The sequence below is a fragment of the Narcine bancroftii genome, chromosome 10 (genome assembly GCF_036971445.1).
Source record: "Narcine bancroftii isolate sNarBan1 chromosome 10, sNarBan1.hap1, whole genome shotgun sequence".
Classification (NCBI taxonomy): domain Eukaryota; kingdom Metazoa; phylum Chordata; class Chondrichthyes; order Torpediniformes; family Narcinidae; genus Narcine; species Narcine bancroftii.
Window position 1 is genome coordinate 1852199 of NC_091478.1, and position 21623 is coordinate 1873821.

Below are 21623 nucleotides of genomic sequence, written 5' to 3' on the forward strand. Positions count from 1 at the left end.
ATGTAAATTGTGAACAGCTGGGGTCCCAGTACAGATCCCTGTGGCACCCCACTGGTCACCGCCTGCCACTCAGAAAATGAGTTGTTTATCCCAACTCTCTGTTTTCTTTCTGTCAGCCAGTTCTCAATCCACATCAATACCTTGCCCCCAATCCCATGAGCCTTGATTTTGCATGCCAGTCGTTTATGTGGGACCTTATCGAAAGCCTTTTGGAAATCCAGGTACACCACATCCACTGGCTCTCCCCCATCTATTTTACCTGTCACCATCTCAAAGAATTCCAATAGATTTGTCAAGCACAATTTACCTTTTGTAAATCCATGTTGTAAAATCCATGTTGACTCTGTCCAATCCCTTCTCTGCTAGTCATATGCTCCGCTATTACATCCTTAATAATGGATTCCATCATTTTGCCCACTACTGATGTAAGGCTCACCGGTCTGTAATTCCCCGCTTTTTCTCTACCCCCCTTTTTAAATAGTGAGGTAACATTAGCTACCCTCCAATCCATGGGTACTGATCCTGAGTCTATCGAGTTCTGGAAAATAATTCTTAAAGCATCTGCTATCTGAATGTCCACTTCTTTAAGTACCCTAGGATTTAGATTATCAGGCCCCTGGGATTTATCGGCCTTCAATCCCTTCAATTTCCCCAAGACCATGTCCTTAGAGATACTGATTTCTTTCAGTTCCTCCCTTGCATTAGTCTCTATATTTCCCAACATCCTTGGGAGGTTATTTGTATCCTCTCTTGTGAAAACAGAACATTAGGGTCATCAGCCACTGTTGGTATTAATCGCACCCGGTTAATAAGGGAGTTACTGCTTTGCAGATTTTTTGTTAGAGGGGTTTAAGAGTTTTCTTTTAGAGAGGGTTTTTTTTTTAGCTTAAGGGTTTTTTAGTAAGTTGTGAAAGATTGGGTGCCATTATATAGATTGTAATGAGTAATTTAAATTTAGCAACTTTTAATGTTAAGGGGTTAAATCATCCAATAAAGAGGAAACATATTTTAGATTATATTAAGAAATTAAAAGTAGATATAGCATTTTTGCAAGAAAGTCATTTAACAGAAAAAGAACATTTAAAATTAAAAAGATCTTGGGTTGGACATGTAATTTCATCTTCATTTAATTCTGAAGCTAGGGGGTGGGTATTTTAGTTAATAAGAAAATACCTTTTGCGGTAGATTCTCTTTTTGGAAATATGGTAAGAGTTTTAATTGTAAATTTTTTTCTGAAAGTTGGACTTTAATGAATGTTTATGCCCAAATGAAGATGAGGCTTTTATTTCAGAGGCATTTTTAAATCTGAATCAGTCAAATGGGAATGTATTGGTGGGAGGGGATTTCAATTGCTGTTTGGACCCATTGTTGGACAAATCTCCAAAAATTGTTAGAAGGTCTAAGATGGCGAAAAGATTGTTTGAAATGATGAAGGATTTGAATTTAGTGGAAATTTGGAGGAAATTAAACCCAACGGAAAAAGATTATTCATTTTATTCAACTCGACATAATTCTTTTTCTAGAATATATTTATTTTTGATTTCTGCACATTTACAAGGTAGGTTTAATTTAGAGAACATAAAAGTAGATTATTGTCAGATCATTAATTATTGTTAATTAGATATTTAGGTACTGAATTGGTGGAGACAGCTTTTCGATGGAGGTTTATTGAAATGTTATTGAAGAGACCAGATTTTGTTATATATAAGAGATCAAATTAATTTTTATTTATAAACGAATCAAAATTCAGTTCAAAGTAAGTTTGTTTTGTGGGATGCTTTAAAAGTATATTTAAGAGGATTAATTATTAGTTATACAACAAAAATAAAAAAAAAACAGTATCAGTTAGAAAGTTCAAATTTGGAAGAAGAAATTGAAGGTCTGGAGAAAAGGTTACAGAAAAAATGTACAGAGGATGATAAGGTCCAGTTATCTAAATTGAAATTACACTATAATAATTTACAAAGATATAAATATGAGAAATTGATACTGAGATCTAAATGTTATTATGAATTGGGAGAAAGAGCACACAAGATTTTGGCTTCGCAACTTAAAAACTGAGCAAGTATCGAGGACAATTAATGCTATTAGGAAGAATGGAGAAATTACTTATAAGCGAAAAGATATTAATGATGAATTTTTTAAATTTTATGAAAATCTGTATACATCAGAAGGTAGTCAGGATATTGATCAAACTGATTTATTTTTGGATAATTTAAATTTATCAATGCTGAATGAAGCAGAAGTAAAAATTTAGATATTTAATTTACTGAATTAGAATTGAAGGAAGCTTTACAATCGATGCCTAATGGGAAATCTCCTGGAGAAGTTGGTTTTACAGTGGAGTTTTATAAAGAGTTTAATGATTTACTATTTCCGTTATAGATGTTTTGAAACAAGCAACTGAAACAGGTGTATTTCCAGATTATTTCTCAAGAGCACTGATGAGTTATACCAAAAAACGATATTCTTTAAAAATATCATCATATAGACTGATATAATTATTAAATACTGACTATAAATTGGTGGCGAAAGTCTTAGCAAATAGATTAATTAATTATTTACTAAAATTGGTTCATATTAATCAGGTAGGTTTTGTTAAAGGCAGGTACTCAGCTGATAATATAGTTAAGTTGATTTCATTAATTAATGCGGCAAAGAAACAAAATAATCAACCAATGGTTGTATCTTTAGATGCTGAGAAGGCATTTGATCGTGTTGAATGGAAATATTTGTTTAAAGTAATAATTTTGGTCTTTTTTTTTTAAAAGAGGTTGGGTTAAGGCTTTATATGCAGGACCTACAGCAAGGGTGTTAACAAATGGTCAGATTTCAAATTCTTTTAATTTGTCTCGTTCTACAAGACAAGGTTGTCCTCTTTCACCTGCTTTATTTGCTTTAGTGATTGAATCTTTAGCTCAGGCAGTTCAACAAGATTTAGGTATGGGGTGGTTAGAGTGAAGGAAAATGAATATAAAATTAGTTTATTTGCAGATGATGTTTTGATATATTTAACTGATCCAAAGGTTTTATTAAAGTTATTACAGGAATTATTAAATAAATATGGTAAATTAGGATACAAGGTCAGTTGGGAAAAGAGTGAGATTTTACCATTAATGGAAGAAGATTATAAAGACTGTAGACAAATTACTAAATTAAGATGGTCAAATAAAATTAAATATTTAGGAGTAGCTGTAAATAAAAATTATAAATATTTGTTTAATTTAAATTATGCACCTTTATTAAACTGAATTAAAATTGATTTAGATAAATGGAAAGATTTACCATTGATGTTAATTGGAAGAGTGAATTGTATAGAGATGAATATTTATCCTCGAGTACAGTATTTTTTCAATCTATTCCATGTTTGGTACTAAAATAGTTTTTTAAGGAAATAAATTAGGTAATTAGGTTATTTCTATGGAAGGGTAAATTATCAAGAGTTTTCTTACAAAAATTGACTTGGAGTTATGAATTAGGTGGCTTTCAATGACCTTGTTTTTATAATTATTACAAAGAAGTTCAGTTGAAATTTATTAATAGACTATTTGATACTGAATAACCTCCTAGGTGGGCGAAGATAGAAATGGAACATATCTTGGAAGGTAACATTAAGCATTTTATTTACAAATGGAATCCCTTATTGTTACAAGAATTTGATTTGCCAGTTTTACAACATATAATTAATATCTGGTATAATCGTAATTTAATTATAGGGCGTAAAGGGATGATCTCAATAAGATCACCAATATATCAGAATAAATTAATTCCTTTTTAATTGAATAGTCCTTATTTAAAGGATTGGAAAAATAAAGGAAGAGTAAATGTTATAGATTGTTTTGAAGCAGGGAAGTTTTCTTCATTTAATAGATTACAAGAGAAATATGGTATTGTGTCAAATTCTTTGTTTGCTTACTATCAACTTTAAGAATTTTTAAAGAAGTGTTATGGCAAGAAAATAAATTTGCCATATCAAACAAAATTTGAATTATTGATTGAAGATAAAAGTGAAAAAGGTTTTATTTCTGATATGTAGAGATAGTTACAGGAAAATATGAAAAAAATTAAAGAGAAATGGGAAAAAGATTTAAATATTGTATTGGCAGAGGAAGAATGGTCACAAATGTGTGTTGATAGTGTTACAAAATTAATTGATGTGAGAGATAATATGGTTAATTATAATTTTTTTGCAAAAAATTATATTTTACTCTTGAGAAATTGAAAAGATGTGGATTTAGTATAACAGATTTATGTTTTAGATGTTGAGAACAGATAGGTACGTTTTTTTACATTCAGTTTGGTTGTGTAAGAAAATTAAATATTTTTGGGAGGAAATTATAAAATTTTTGAGAGATTTGTTTAAAATGGATATTCGGTTGGATCCAAGGTTATGTTTATTGGGATATGATAAGGCCCCATTTGTCGATTTAAGAATGCCTAAAACATATTTAGCTTTCTTAAAGTTAGCTTTAGCAGACGCAACAAAATGTATAGCTGTTACATGGAAGAATGATTTACAATTAAATTTTCAAAGCTGGCATAATGAATTACAATCTTGTTTGTATTTAGAAAAATTAATATACAATGTGAAAAATAATTTTTCTTTCTTTATTGCTATGTGGGGATTATATTTGAAATATCTTCTTTGGCTTGGCTTCGCGGACGAAGATTTATGGAGGGGGTAAAAAGTCCACGTCAGCTGCAGGCTCGTTTGTGGCTGACAAGTCCGATGCGGGACAGGCAGACACGATTGCAGCGGTTGCAAGGGAAAATTGGTTGGTTGGGGTTGGGTGTTGGGTTTTTCCTCCTTTGCCTTTTGTCAGTGAGGTGGGCTCTGCGGTCTTCTTCAAAGGAGGTTGCTGCCCGCCAAACTGTGAGGCACCAAGATGCACGGTTTGAGGCGATATCAGCCCACTGGCGGTGGTCAATGTGGCAGGCACCAAGAGATTTCTTTAGGCAGTCCTTGTACCTTTTCTTTGGTGCACCTCTGTCACGGTGGCCAGTGGAGAGCTCGCCATATAACACGATCTTGGGAAGGCGATGGTCCTCCATTCTGGAGACGTGACCCATCCAGCGCAGCTGGATCTTCAGCAGCGTGGACTCGATGCTGTCGACCTCTGCCATCTCGAGTACTTCGACGTTAGGGGTGTAAGCGCTCCAATGGATGTTGAGGATGGAGCGGAAACAACGCTGGTGGAAGCGTTCTAGGAGCCGTAGGTGGTGCCGGTAGAGGACCCATGATTCGGAGCCGAACAGGAGTGTGGGTATGACAACGGCTCTGTATACGCTTATCTTTGTGAGGTTTTTCAGTTGGTTGTTTTTCCAGACTCTCTTGTGTAGTCACCCAAAGGCGCTATTTGCCTTGGCGAGTCTGTTGTCTATCTCATTGTCGATCCTTGCATCTGATGAAATGGTGCAGCCGAGATAGGTAAACTGGTTGACCGTTTTGAGTTTTGTGTGCCCGATGGAGATGTGGGGGGGCTGGTAGTCATGGTGGGGAGCTGGCTGATGGAGGACCTCAGTTTTCTTCAGGCTGACTTCCAGGCCAAATATTTTGGCAGTTTCCGCAAAGCAGGATGTCAAGCGCTGAAGAGCTGGCTCTGTATGGGCAACTAAAGCGGCATCATCTGCAAAGAGTAGTTCACGGACAAGTTTCTCTTGTGTCTTGGTGTGAGCTTGCAGGCGCCTCAGATTGAAGAGACTGCCATCCGTGCGGTACCGGATGTAAACAGCGTCTTCATTGTTGGGGTCTTTCATGGCTTGGTTCAGCATCATGCTGAAGAAGATTGAAAAGAGGGTTGGTGCGAGAACACAGCCTTGCTTCACGCCATTGTTAATGGAGAAGGGTTCAGAGAGCTCATTGCTGTATCTGACCCGACCTTGTTGGTTTTCGTGCAGTTGGATAATCATGTTGAGGAACTTTGGGGGACATCCGATGCGCTCTAGTATTTGCCAAAGCCCTTTCCTGCTCACGGTGTCGAAAGCAACGTGAATATATGGCAATAGAAATTAACTAATTGTAATAAGTTTGGCACACCAATCCGGGAATATTGATTTTTGTTTTAAGTTTTTTTGGGGGGGGGTTGGGGTAAGTTTTTTTAAAAGATTGTTAGTGTTTTTTAGTGTGATAGGAGGGGGGAGGGGTTATAGTAATTAAAATTAAAAAAAAAATAGTACACAAAGTCCTCATTATCCACAGACTTACTGCTACCATGTCAGAAATCTAAAGAGAGTGGAGAAGCCAAAGTTAGGGTTGCATCTTAATCTCCAGACTTTGATTAAACTTCATGATATAGCGAGTTTGGTAGCCACTTCTTTCAGTCTTAAGTCCTCTAAACCAGGCACTTTCAATTTTTTTTTGGCTATGGCCCCCTTAGAATTCTGCTTAAGGTTCATGGGGCCCCTTCCTTGTGAAGCAGTCATTTTGGTTCCTTCTGTACTTCTCTCCTACCTGTAGTGATAAAGTGCTAGTGATATTCTTAACCATTCATTATCAAGATGTTTGATGAACACTGTTCACCAAAGAAAAATGAAACATTTGAGAGGTATGTACCCTGAGCTTCAGGGAGAGAGGTTTGATAATTAAAAAAAAATGGACTTGAAATTAAAGGCAAGGAGATGCAATTTTGGATCGCTGCAAGATTCAATGATCTGTGATCAAATTATGTTTGGGATTATTGATAAGAAAGTGAGAGACAAGTTGCTGTAAGAAACAGAATTTATTTTAGCTGGAGTTGTGAAGATATGCCAGTGAATGAGCTCTGCAGCACACGAAGAAGTTCACTGAGTTCAAAAGCCATAATAGTGTGTGTCCACACACACAAACAAAAAATGAAATATAGGAAATAATAAAAAGATGGAGAGACATTCAATTTTAAACAATGTTGCTCTCAACATGCACCAAAACAATACCCATCTTATGGAAATGTCTATAATACGCACAAAGGGCAGAATCAAAACACAAAACAATTTTTTTTCCCCAAAGGGAAACCAAACAGAAATGAAAGTGTGCACATTGTACATACTATAAAAGAAACTGCTCTCAGTGAAACACTTTGTTGGTATGGTAGTGCAGAAAGAGATTATAAACCAACAGACACTGAACAGAGTCGAGCAGGATAAGTGGACTGTGTCATTACATACAAATAGAACAAAAATTCCTTTCAAGGTGGACACAGGGGCAAAAGTCAATTTGATCTGTGAGCATGAGATTAGGACAATGATAAAGCCATACATCATACAAATCCTGTACTGCTCAAAGCCTACAATGGACAGAGCATCAACACAAATGGTACATGTAAACTCAAGGTGAAAGTTAAAGATAAAGAGCACCACCTCAGGTTCACAGTCATCCCAGATGGACATGAATCACTGCTTGGTGATAAAGCATGTAAAAACACAAGTCTAGTCAAGAGGGTGAAGCACACGAACAGCGCCACTGCATGGAACAGCTTAGAGGAAATACTTGATCAATTTCCAGACATCTTCAAGGGGTTTGGATTCTACCATTCACCTATAAGGTGCAGTTAAAGGTGGATGAACAGCCAGTAGTGCATGCCCCAAGGAGGGTTCCAGCACCACTAAAAGAAAAGCTGAAGCAGGAACTCGACTGAATGACTGCACTAGGGGTCATAAAGAAAGTGGAGGAGCCCACAGAATGGGTGAATTCAATGGAGTGTGTAAAAAAGAACAGTGATGTATGTGCGTGCAAGGACCCAAAAAGACGTGAATGCCAATATGAAGAGGGAACATTATCAGATTCCAACCAGGGATGAAATTACAAGTGAGATGGGCAGTACAAAGTTTTTCACTAAATTGGATGCATCCCAGGGCTTCTGGCAAATAAAGCTGCATGATGATAGAACAAAATACTGTATATTTGATACACCGTTCTGCCAATACTCCTGTCTGAGGATGCCTTTTGGAATTTCCTCAGCTCTGGAAGTGTTCCACAGGACAATGGAGCACATCATAGAAGGCATAAATGGGGTATGTGTGTACATGGATGACAAGATCCTATGGGGATCCACACAAGAGCAACACAATGAAAGGCTCATTGAAGTGCTACAACACATCCAGAAGTATGAATTAAAGCTAAACAGAGCAAAATGTCAGTTTGGTGTGAAGGAAATCACCTTTCTGGGAGATAAACAGTCAGAGGCAGGTGTGGAGCCAGGCAAGAGAAAGATTAAAGCAATTCTGGAGATGCCCAGACACACAGACAAAAAAGGTACATTCAGAGTGCTGGGAATGATCAATTTCATTGGTAAATTCATAGCAAACCTGTCTTCCAAAACAATGTACCTAAGGAAGGTGTTACAGAAAAAATGTGAATTCAAGTGGAGACAACCATGAGGAAGAATGGGGATGAATAAAGACCATTTTAACTACAGAACCAGTACTCAGAGGGACGAAAATATCTATGGATACTTCAAAAGATGGAATAGGTGCCATAATACTTAAGGCTATACAAGATTGGAGGCCAATAGCATAAGCGTCAAGGACAATGTCATTTGAATGTCAATATGCACAGATCGAGAGTGTCTAGGACTGGTCTTTGGATTTGTCAAATTCCACAGTTGTGTATGATCTACCAACATTTATGGCAGATTATAGCCATAATCAAGAAAAATCTCAGTGAAATGTCACCATGAATCCAAAGACTGATGATGAAGCTACAATGTTATGACTTTGAATTGTGTTCGTTGATGCGCTTTCAAGGGCAACAATGCAGAGTGAAGCACACAATGAGAGTCCCACAGAGACAGATGTTAACCTCCACACAAATCTGATCCCTGAATCTCTTCCCATATCTGATATGAAATCCAAGTAGATTGCAGCTGAAACAGAAAAGGACACAGTTCTACAGAAGGTCATCAAGAATCTGAATGAAGGACGCCCTAGAGGTGAACGTCAGCCGTACGACAACATCAGAGCTGAGCTGAGTGTTGTTAATGGGCTTCTACTCAGAAAAAGCAGAATGGTTATTCTTCAATCACTGTGGCAAGAGGAGGGCCAGAACTGCTGTTTATTGGTCAGGGATAATATGATGGTTTCAAGCTGTGAGATCTGTTTGAAATATCATGCAAAGCAGACAAAGGAACCCATGATCATAACTGACTTACCAGCAGAAACATGGAATATTGATGGAAATAATTACTTGCTGGTTATTGGATATCTATCAAACTAATTGAAGATAGCACCACTTCTCAATATGCCTACTGCTTGTGTGATCAAATATATGAAATCGATCTTTACATTTGAAGACATGGAATTCCTCAAATTGTCTACAGTGACAGTTGTAGAGAATTTCGACTGATTCTTGTACATTTCATATATAGTAACTATATTTAAAAAAACCTGTTTGTTATTTGGACCTTCAACAGATCCGTTATGGCTCACCTGATGAGCCACATGCATACATAGTTTTGTTGATTGTAGATGGCTACCTCAAGGTAGACACAAACTGCAGTGGTTCAACAAACAGAAGTCGTGCACTTACACTATATGCATTTGTAAAGAGATCAAAATCTTCAGATACGAGCAATAAATGCATCTTTAAAAAAAAAACCATTATCATTATGGCAGGAAGTGTCACTAAAAATATGCATTTTCTACCAATCGTACTGAATGTTTAGGAGGCTGTGTAATACAGATGAAAGAAACAAATCAAATTACTGTGCCAACATTCAAATTTGCAGTTGTCTCCCTAAATAATACTAATGGGAATTTATGAGGTATGGCCAATGTGTTTGCACATGCTAATAAATTGGCCACATCACAAACATAAATCTCTGAGTCCTGGTCCTCAGAAAAATACAGCATCTCAAAAGGCATGATTGGTAAACGGGATGGTGTGACACACATTCACCATCAAGGCCAAATTTGAGTTTGAAATCCTGCATGTGAGGGGATTGAGGGGAACCCAGCATCATGCAGGGTCTGCACATCTACAGTCCTTTGTAGGTCTTAATTAACTGATTCTGCAGCAAGATCAGATGGTGCAAATAAAAATGGTTAGGATTATAGTCTCATGGATTTTTGAAGACAATTACTTTGTGCACAGTTTACTTCAAAAATATAATAAAAAATATAAATTAATACTTACAATGGTGTAGCATTGGGAGGATTTCCATTAGCAATTTCATAAAGCTGTTCCAGTAGATTGTCATCCCAGTAGAGATCACAAAACTTCTCCGATATTGCACTACTGAATGTATTGAATTTAAGATTTTTCAAGGATAAGATGTACTCACCTTATGAAAAATCAGAAGTCCAAAATCAATTACAAGGGTGTAATATTGTTTCATTAACCAGAAAGTAATAAAATAGCTACTTTCAACCAGTTTTAAATAATGCTTTTGTTGTCCAAGAGCCAAACTGAAGCTAGCTACATCAAATTTGAGATTTATTCTCTTGTAATGTGCATTACGATATACAAGGCAGATAGAGATTTTCAAATATTACAGCTTTTACTATTCAATATCACCCAGAAAAGTACAGCACTTTTCATTTATTTCTGTATTAGAAATTTTTTGTTTGTAAACAAAATCTGAACATTATTATTTTAGTAAAACAACATTGAATTAGCAATGAGAGAAGAGACATAGGAAAAGATTTTCAGCTTTGCTGTCCAGACAGGAATCTGTGCAGGGGATATCAAATGGACAAAATTAAGGAAATGGTCCAACGACCCCACCAAACTAGTGCCAAGACAGTGAACAGTATGTAAATTATCACACCATATTCAAAGGCAGAAAGCAATAGCAAGATTCAAGGACAGCACAAGCAGATTAAAAATGCATTAGAAGTGAAAAAGAAGAAAATAGTGAACAGATACAGTGTTTTCAAAAGTGCTGCAGGTTTTTAACACTTTTGGACATTTGAAACTTTCATGTGCCACATCCCACTTTTATAGACTAGCAAACCATGCTTGAGAGGAAGCAATTAAGTGCACTGAAGATTCACTGAAATTAAGAATGAAATAAATCCTGTTGAAAATACTGTAGAATTACAGTTTACAGAGTGTGTATATAAACAAATATATCATAAACACATATAGAATAACTTTTTCTTTACAAATTCACCATTTTCAATTCACGAATTTTCAATTTGAATTATTATTATTCTTAATGAAAGCAACAAGGAAGCCAAATGTTAACAGGAATCAATGGGCTGGTTGACACTAGCCCAGTACCTCTCTTCCAAAATCACAACATGTGGCCTGCATCAGATTTGACCTGATTGTTCTTAACGTGTTAGGATATAAAGAGCCCATCCTGCTAGCCCTCCACATTCTAGAATTTAGCTGCCAGGGTTGAACAGTGACAGGTCCTCTGGCACTGCTGTAAGGAGGCAAAGTTCCTGAAATGATCCTGACAGTAAACAAAATTGGGTCAGGGCTTTACCAGCAGATGCAAAGGATGACAAGAGTCTTTTAGTGTCTTTGACAAAGACATTTAAAAACAATTGAACTGAAGTAAACTGAAAAAGTAAAAATTATTTTTGAAACAAAATAATCAAAATTAACAAAAAAAAACCATAAATACAATGAATTAGAATTTAAGTGAAGCAAACTTAATCTCACTCTGCCTTTCAAATCTTTTCCCCACCACTCCCATTAAAAATAAAGGGTCTCAAATCCTACCCTTTGGTTAACCTGGCTTCATATAGACAAGATGACTGCACAGCATAATGGGCTTTGTCATATAGTCCATGACAGAAACAGCTTGCATTTTAAGCACTGCTCTGAAAGTTTCAATTGCTCAGTCCTAATAACAGTGGCTCCTTATAGACTTTAAATGGTCGTTTAAAGGAGCTGTTTGAAAGTAAAATCCTCCAACTGTAAGGTTTATGCCCAAAATGGTACCCCTGTGCTCAGCTATGGCCACGAGAGGTTTCAGACTCTGGTGGAGCAGTGGACTGATGCAGGGCACCAGAAACAGGGAGAACAATCCCCCCCCCCCCTCCCATTGAGAAGGAGAAGCAGAGGAGATGACTACAGAAAGGTGACCATGGTGGTTGACCAGCGAGTGGTTTAGCAGCTGAGGGACCACACAGGCTGTGGACTGTTGGTGACGTGGTCATGGAATCTGCATAGGATGCAGGCTGCTGGACACTGGTTCATGGGAACCAGTTATTTGAGCTGGGTTTTGAGAAGATTCTGAGGGCAAGGAGGACTCCTGAAGGCCCTCAGGTCCTGAAGGCTTGCTGATCATCTCAAAGGTTTGGATCTGGACCTTGAGTTGCTGAAGAATTGAACAGTTCATGTGACTGCAGAGGCTGTAGGAGCGCTGCAGTAGAATCCATAGACACTCAGTGCTTCTCTTTCCTTTGTACTGTAAGGGGTGCCAGGCAATACTAAAGGTGACTTGTCTGCTGTGTAGCAGGATAAAGTAAAAGTATATTATGTACATTACATTTTTAAAGTATTATTACATGACAATGAAAAGTAACCTTGAATGATACTAGTTCTGATCAGAACTAGTAGTAACAATCAACATCATTTGACCTCATATTCACTGAATTGGATTTAAAAGCAGGTGGCCCAAGAAAAATAAATCATCTTTTTTTTAAAACAAGATGTTTCACACTAAATGCCAAAGAGGTAAGGCACTCAAATTTTATTGGGTCAACTGAAGGGATTGTTATGATTGTACTTTCAATAAATTTGTACTCCTGCCTCTGCACATGTATGGGAGCTGATGCACAGTGGGAATCTTGGGCAATGCAAGCCTGGGCAACAATCTTGCTCAACATTCAATGAATCTAACGCTCCCCCAAACCCGATGTCTCAATATCCCTTTTAATTGGCTTTTAAAACATTGGAATTGCAGCATTAGGCAAGATGCTAACAAAAGGGAAGACATGAAGGAACAGCCCCAGTGTAACAGTAATGCTGGGAAGCATCTCCAAAGCACTGTTGGTGGTGAGAGGGGGAATGCTGCCATTTTTAAGGATTAAATAATGAGAAATACCTATAGCAACTTTTCCTTAAAATATTAATCAAGCCCATTCTTCCTTCTGATAGGCTTCATTAATGTATCTGCATGCCATTTCAGTGGCAATGCCACAGTCAACCTGTGACCTCAGTACATTAATTAAATACACCTCCCCTTCCTTCCGGTGCCTCAAATATCATTGGGTAAAGCGATGATGTGAGAATAAAGCACGAACCAACTGACTTCAACCATTCACCCCCAAACTCTGCAAAGAGTAAAAGGAATTAAACTGGCATTATGACAGTGTGGTAAATGAACATATACACAAAGAGAAATTAATCTGGAAATTGGAAAGGTTTTCATCATTTATAAATTCTTAAGATATGAAGCCTTGACTGCTCATTCCTAAATGCCCTTATAGTGATTTGCTGCTCGGAATAAACCTATTCACCGTGGAACACATAAAAAGATAGAATGCTGAGAAATTTAGAGCAACAGAGTAATCTTTCAAAGCACAGATAATACCACAAAGGAATTAGAGTATGTGTGATAAGGAGAGGTTTGACAAATTTCTCTGCAGTGCCAGAAGCTGAATGGTGACCTGACTGAAGTTTATAAAATTATGATTGGCATTATAGGGCAGCCATAATCTTTCTCCCTCAGAGAAAAAAAATATTATGTCTGAGAGGATATGCGTTTAAAGTGAGGTCTGTTAAAAGAGATGTGCAGGGAAAATTTTATTAGTGTTAAGTACTTGGAATCGGCTGCCAGTAATGGTGGAATGGTTCAAGATAGATGCACAAATAAGTAGGGAATAGAAGGACATGGATCATGTGAAAGCAGCAGAGCTTTATTTAAATTAGGCATCATATTTGGCACAGATACATGGGTTGAAAGGATCTAAACTGTTCTATGTTCTTTGTCTGGAAGCAAGCAATAGCAAAAATATTGCTTCAGGTAAGATTTGCAAGGATATTGCAAAGGTTGGAGAATTTTGTTATGTGAAGAGAGTTACTGGACAGTAGCTAATATCTTTGGAACCAAGAAAGCTGAGGGGAGGTTTAATTAATGGCATAACTTAAACAAGATGAACAGGTAGGGAGGTGAAGAGCCCAATCAACATAGACTTAAGGTAATTGATGAGAGGATTAGTGGGAAATAGAAGAAAATTATTTTTACTCAAGAGTGGTACCTGAAAGAGCAGTGATGACAAAATCCCCAATAATATTTATAAAATACTTGAATAAACAAGTGATAACCTATAAACTACATAGCTGTAGTCCTAATGGGGAAATGGGACTCAGCTGTATAGAATCTCCATGACATGGAATGAACCAAATAACTTTCTTGCAAGTTTACAGAATGCTGGTGAGACTGTGTCTAGAATACTGTGTGTAGTTTTGGTATCCCTATTGAAGAAAAGTTATAGTTCACTGGAGGCAATGTAGAAGAGGGGTTACAAAGTTGATTCCTGGGATTATCAGGTGACCGATGAATAAAGGTCAAACATGTTGGACAAATAGTTATTGGAGCCTTGAAGTATGCAAGTTGATGTCAAAATATACAAGATTCTCAGGGAGTGTGGAGGATGGGTACTAACAGGATATTTGCCCTAATAGGTGAATCAAGAAAAAGGGGACAATGTTTCAGAACAAAGCATTATCCACAGAGATGAGGATGAATTTCTTCTCACAGGCTTATTATTCTTTGAAAACCTCTATCCCAGGAAGCTGTGGTTGAGGAATTATTGAACATGTTATAGGAAGTAAAGGGATATTGGTGGGGGGGGGATGAGGAAGAGTTGGAAGAGAGAGGGTTAGAAGAGAGAGAGAAGAGGGAGAGAAAGAGAGTGGGAGAAAGCAGGAGAGAAAGAGAGAGAGAGAGAGAAAGAAGATAGAAAGGGGGGAAGTGTCACTGAAGACATGATAGGATCAACCGTGATCTTAATCAAGCAGGCTCAAGATTCTAATGATACTTCTCTCCTTTTCTGCCATAAATATTTAAATCTTAAATAGCAATTGTTTTATATATTAAACAAATTTTAACAGTTCAAAAGTGCTTGGTTCAACTGGAAACACTGATACATTTTCCTGGTTAATAGGATTATGGATAAAATATTCAATGCATATTGAGTTATAAATGCTTGTTAAAATATAATCTACCCATGGTACTGGCCTCTTCATCATGTTCTAAGTAACCATCAAATGCAAATTCTTCTTTTATGAGATGAACAGTTTTTTGCAAAAGATTGATTGGTTCTGAATTTGATGAATTTATTTCCACAAGATTGTCTTGAGAGGACACTGCAATGCATACAGAAGGAAAACAGGTATTTTCTGAACTTTCTGCAGAATTACTTGGAGTAGCTGTGAATGTTTTTATTTCATTTCTAACAGCCAATGACTCCTGTTCAAATGAACATCTGTCACATAGCGGTATTTCAGTGGCAATGCTCTTAAAATCTACAAAATCATGATGTTTGTTATTAGAAGCATGCATTTTGATTGTAGATCTTTTATCATCATTTCTACTGAACCTCGGATTGGAAGTGTTCAGCAATTGTGATCCGGTACATTTAAAACAGTTTCCATTGCTTTTGCCAGAGTTTCTGCCTGAAATGATTGTATATGCTGGGAAGGAGCAACATAACTTGTCTTCATCAGAACTTGGAATTGGGGATGCATGCTTCAATACAGGCAAGCGAAGAACATCATTTACTGACATGGTGGAAACAGTCACAGAAAAAGAATTTCCATCCTGCTGTTGCAAAGAAAATGGATGTGGTGGATTTGTTTTGCTTTCAACCACTGGTGAAAGGTTAGTAGATGAACTCAAGCTGTTACTGGATTGGCTTAGCAAAGACTTCAAAGATGCAGATGTGTACATTTGGCTATCCAGTGTCTCATTCTCAAAGTTCAAAGGAGATGTTTCAACAACCATGTCATTTTCAATATTTTCCATTGGCATTGCTCCCTGATTCTTCTGGATCTCCTCTTTTATAGTTTTAACAAACTGTTCGGCTTCTTGACATTTTTTCGATACCTTTATACGGCTGAAATAAGAAAAATTTAGAAAAATGAAATCAAAGGAAATTGTAATTTTCACATCCACAAAAAAAGATAATTTAAAATTGGTTACTTATTTTTACAGCATCTTGATTTTTGTTTTAATATCTGTGCATCAATATTCTTAATTACTGCAGGAATGCAAGATACTATGAAACAATGTGAAGAAATGAGACAGTATTGAGTGGGAAATTATTGGTATAAAAATGCTAGAATAATTTAACCTTATCCCCCGTACTCATGGAAATTTTGAGAGGGTTAGGTAGAATAATCTTCTGCAGATCATTGTCAAAGTCTGTTTAAATTATGTACCTTCGAATCTCACGATATCCTTGGTCTAGTCTAGAAATACTACAAGTGATCTATATGCAACCATTTCTATTCTATGCCTTAATTTCACTTAAAAATGAATACATTTCAGAAAAGTATAAAAATGATTAATTTAGTAATCAATATTACTTTTAAAATTAAAGTAAAATTGTATCATAATGCCCAAAGTAGAAAAAAAATTAAATCTAAGAAGTAATTTTAAAGAATCTCTCCCTGATGCTGCAGAAATGAACAGCTGTTAATTTTATTCAATTTGATGAATGATTTTAGTTTGTAAAGAACACTCCCATTGGTTGAAGACATTTTTACTTTCAAAATTGCAAGCTTTAAATATCATATTTTTTAAAAGAAAAAATTCAAAACCTTGAAAAAAATTAACAAATGGGGTAATTTAAAAACTTTTTTATATATATATATATATTTTTGATTGCAAAATTATATTCGTTGAATGCTTTTAATATTGATTTAGTTACAAAAGACTGAGCTGCACGTCAAGTCCCATAATCAATGCATTACCTGGTTTTCTCTTTGCTCTGTGTAAGGATTATAGGTTTGAAATGGGTGGCTGAGGAAGTGAAGGCTTCTGGAAGTTTGGAAGGGGACTTGGTGTTTACAGAATACTGACAGGGAATTGGTCCCTTAACAGCTGTCAGCTTACTGTCAACCACAAGAGGTACAAATCCTATAAGCAATGATTGAAAAAGAAAGAAAATTCAATGACAATGTTTTTGTTGATTGATGTAAAAAATGTGCATGGCTTCAATAATAATCAATACCTAATCTGGATGATTCTTGGGCATATGATGTATTTTCCAGTGAAGAACAAGAATGCTCTAATTTCTCAGTTTGGAAATTGAGTCCAATGACAGTCATATCTTTCCTGTGGAAGTTCTAATTGAAGGAAAAGAAATGAACAGTTGTGAATTTACATACTATTTTATCAATGGGAAAATGAATGTATCACAGAATCAAAACCAAAATGCAGAAACTGACTAACACTCCAAACATGAAAACAAAAGCAACACCAATTGGAGTTCACAAAGCCAAAGAAGAAAAGAAGAATGTTTTGCTTTGTAACAAGCCCAAAGAACCCCAAAACCCAGCAGCAATAGATATTCACCACAAGTAATTACTTAAACAAAAGTTGTTTTTAATTATCTTTAAACATGAAAACAGAATCAAACTTTAACTTATCACTATTAACTTAACTACCCAACTTCTTCTTCTTCTTTGGCTTGGCTTCGCGGACGAAGATTTATGGAGGGGGTAAAAAGTCCACGTCAGCTGCAGGCTCGTTTGTGGCTGACAAGTCCGATGCGGGACAGGCAGACACGATTGCAGCGGTTGCAAGGGAAAATTGGTTGGTTGGGGTTGGGTGTTGGGTTTTTCCTCCTTTGCCTTTTGTCAGTGAGGTGGGCTCTGCGGTCTTCTTCAAAGGAGGTTGCTTTGAAGCAACTACCCAACTTAATCCCCTTCTAAATCTAAGAGCACGTGCATGTCTTTCTTTGGCTTGGCTTCGCGGACAAAGATTTATGGAGGGGTATGTCCACGTCTGCTGCAGGCTCATTGGTGAATGACAAGTCCAATGTGGGACAGGCAGGCACGGTTGCAGCGGTTGCAAGGGAAAATTGGTCGGTTGGGTGTTGGGTTTTTCCTCCTTTGTCTTTTGTCAGTGAGGTGGGCTCTGAGGTCTTCTTCAAAGGAGGTTGCTGCCCGCCGAACTGTGAGGTGCCAAGATGCATGGTTGGAGGCGAGATCAGCCCACTGGCGGTGGTCAATGTGGGAGGCACCAAGAGATTTCTTTAAGCAGTCCTTGTACCTCTGTCTCGGTGGCCAGTGGAGAGCTCGCCATATAACACAATCTTGGGAAGGCGATGGTCCTCCATTCTGGAGACGTGACCCACCCAGCGCAGTTGGGTCTTCAGCAGTATGGATTCGATGCTTGCGGACTCTGCCAGCTCGAGTACTTCGATGTTGGTGATGAAGTCATTCAAATGAATGTTAAGGATGGAGTGGGGACAGCGCTGATGGAAGCGTTCTAGGAGCCGTAGGCGATGCCGATAGAGGACCCATGATTCGGAGCCGAACAGGAGCGTGGGTATGACAACGGCTCTGTACACGCTGATCTTTGTGTGTTTATTCAGGTGGTTGTTTTTCCAGACTCTTTTGTGTAGTCTTCCAAAGGAGCTGTTTGCCTTGGCGAGTCTGTTGTCTATCTCTTTGTTGATCCTTGCATCAGATGAAATGGTGCAGCCGAGGTAGGTAAACTGGTTGACTGTTTTGAGTTCTGTGTGCCCGATGGAGATGTGGGGGGCTGGTAGCCATGGTGGGGTGATGGGTGATGGAGGACCTCAGTTTTCTTCAGGCTGACTTCCAGGCCAAACATTTTGGCAGTTTCCGCAAAACAGGACGTCATGCGCTGGAGAGCTGGCTCTGAATGGGCAAACTAAAGTGGCATCGTCTGCAAAGAGTAGTTCACGGACAAGTTGCTCTTGTGTCTTGGTGTGAGCTTGCAGGCGCCTCAGATTGAAGAGACTGCCATCCGTGCGGTACCGGATGTAAACAGCGTCTTCATTGTTGAGGTCTTTCATGGCTTGTTTCAGCATCATGCCGAAGAAGATAGTAAAGAGGGTTGGTGCGAGGACGCAGCCTTGTTTCATGCCGTTATCAATGGAGGTTTCGGAGAGCTCATTGCTGTATCTGACCCGACCTTGTTGGTTTTCGTGCAGTTGGATAACCTTGTTGAGGAACTTGGGGGGCGCATCCGAGACGCTCTAGTATTTGCCAAAGCCCTTTCCTGCTCACGGTGTCAAAGGCTGTGGTGAGGTCAACAAAGGTGATGTAGAGTCCTTTGTTTTGTTCTCTGCACTTTTCTTGGAGCTGTCTGAGGGCAAAGACCATGTCTGTAGTTCCTCTGTTTGCGCGAAAGCCACACTGTGATTCTGGGAGGACGTTTTCGGTGACACTAGGTATTAGTCTATTAAGGAGAATCCTAGCGAAGATTTTGCCTGCAATGGAGAGCAGCATGATTCCCCTGTAGTTTGAGCAGTCTGTTTTCTCGCCTTTGTTTTTGTACAGGGTGATGATGATGGCATCACGAAGGTCCTGAGGCAGCTTTCCTTGGTCCCAGCAGAGCATGAAAAACTCATGCAGTTTGGTATGCAGAGCTTTGCCGCCAGCCTTCCAGACCTCTGGGGGGGGTGGGGGGGGGGGGATTCCAACCATACCTGCTGCTTTGCCACTTTTCAGTTGTTCAATTGCCTTATATGTCTCATCCAGGGTGGGAACCTCATCCAGCTCTAGCCTTAGGGGCTGTTGAGGGAGCTGGAGCAGGGCGGAATCTTGGACTGAGCGGTTGGTACTGAAAAGAGATTGGAAGTGTTCTGACCATCGGTTGAGGATGGAGTTCTTGTCGCTGAGGAGGACTTCGTTGTCTGAGCTGCGCAGAGGGCTTTGGACTTGGGGTGAGGGGTCGTACACCGCCTTTAGTGTCTCATAAAAACCCCTGACGTCACCAATGTCAGCGCTAAGCTGGGTTCGTTTGGCGAGGCTAGTCCACCACTCATTTTGGATCTCCTGGAGTTTGCGCTGAAGATGGCTGCATGCGAGGCGGAAGGCTCGTTTTTTTCTCTGGCCAGGAAGGCTTTGCAAGGTGAGCCTGGTGGGCTGATCGCTTCTTTGCCAGCAGCTCCTGGTTGTTTTCGTCAAACCAGTCCTTGTTTTTCCTGGAGGAGAAGCCCAGTACCTCTTCAGTGGATTGCAGTATGGCCATTTTCAGCTGATCCCAGAGGGTTTCAGGAGACGTGTCCGTGAGGCAGTTTGCATCCTCGAGCCTTGCTTGGAGGTTTGCCTGGAAGTTTCCTCTCACTACGTCTGACTGCAAGTTTCCAACATTGAACCTCTTTCTGGGGGCTCCACTGTTCTTGAACTTTGGCTTGAAGTGAAGGTTGAGCTTGCAGCGAACAAGCCGGTGGTCAGTGTGGCATTCCGCGCTGGGCATGACCCTGGTGTGGAGCACATCTCGTTTGTCTCTACCTTGCACCAGAACGTAGTCCAGGAGGTGCCAGTGTTTGGATCGGGGATGCATCCAGGTAGTCTTCAGGCTGTCTCTCTGCTGGAAAAGGGTGCTAGTAATGACAAGCCGCTGTTCTGCGCAGAGTTCCAACAGGAGGCGCCCGTTGTAATTGCACTTGCCGACACCATGCTTGCCAAGGATTCCTGGCCAGGTTTCTGAGTCTTTGCCGACGTGAGCGTTGAGGTCACCAAGGGTGACAACCTTGACGGCTGTAGGGGTGCGTTGGATGAGGTTGCGCAGATCAGTGTAGAACTTGTCCTTTTCTGCTGGTTTCGCCTGAAGGGTTGGAGCATAGACACTGATGAGAGTGATGCGTCACTTGTTTTGAAGGGGGAGTCGCATGGACATGATCTGGTCAGAGTGGCCTGTCGGGAGGTTTTCGAGTTTGGAGGCAATGGAGTTCTTGACCATGAAGCCAATACCAGATAGGCGTTGTTCAGCCTGAGGCTTGCCAGATAGAGTGTGTAGCCCATGTATGTAATGTGTGTGTAAATGTAAGAAAAGTTCTTTGGTTCACAGTTCAATCTCACTTCTTATTCTTCCAAGTTCTCTGGTTACAGGCAATTATTATATTGTGCATAGAATTTAACATGTATAATGTTCACCAGGCTTTGGTGCTCAAAAGGTAAATGTTTACCGCTCAGGAAGGTTCCGTAGGTTTGCAGAGGGAGATGTGTCGTTCTAGGATTTCTACAACTGAGGTACCACCATTAGTCACCTCAGTGTCTTGCTGATGAAACTTGCCCATTCAGGGTTCTACAGATGATAGCTTCTTTCTTTCAGGCTATCACAGAGTTCCTTTCTGTTTCTTTAATTCCAAGAGAAACATCAGACAAATAGCACTTCCAGGTTCAGTTTCAGTTCCAACAGGCTTCTCCTGGCTGACACTGTTTCATCTCTGTGTCTCTATCTCCATCTCTGAGATTTAAACTGCAGCTACATGTCCTTCTCTCTCTCACTTGGAAATCCCCCCTCCCAGCCTCTCCACCTTCTCCAGCAAATAATAAGAGTTAAGTCTTCTGCTCCCATCTGCTGTTTTCAGATTTGAGTGAGCACTTTGCAGAGAGGTCAGAAATGTCCAACACAGACATCCTGTTTCCAGTCCATTCATTTCATGATGTCATTTCAATTAACACCTACTTCTAAAATATTCATAGCATTCTCCATAATTTCTGTAAAGTCACTGAATACGAATTCAGTATTTCAAATAAG

General features: G+C 38.8%; 1 protein-coding gene across 4 annotated transcripts in view; it reads right to left on the reverse strand.

The window, feature by feature from the left end:
• The window catches only part of LOC138744074 (kinase non-catalytic C-lobe domain-containing protein 1), a 175103-nt gene that overhangs the window by 90267 nt on the left and 63213 nt on the right, over positions 1-21623 (reverse strand). For all 4 annotated transcript variants that reach the window (XM_069899568.1, XM_069899567.1, XM_069899566.1 and 1 more), the window contains exons 12-15: positions 17113-17227; positions 16853-17018; positions 15104-15993; positions 10109-10256 (exon numbers count right to left, since the gene is read on the reverse strand). In XM_069899568.1, the coding sequence (XP_069755669.1) occupies positions 10109-10256; positions 15104-15993; positions 16853-17018; positions 17113-17227 (1319 nt within the window). The remainder of the gene's footprint in view (positions 1-10108; positions 10257-15103; positions 15994-16852; positions 17019-17112; positions 17228-21623) is intronic.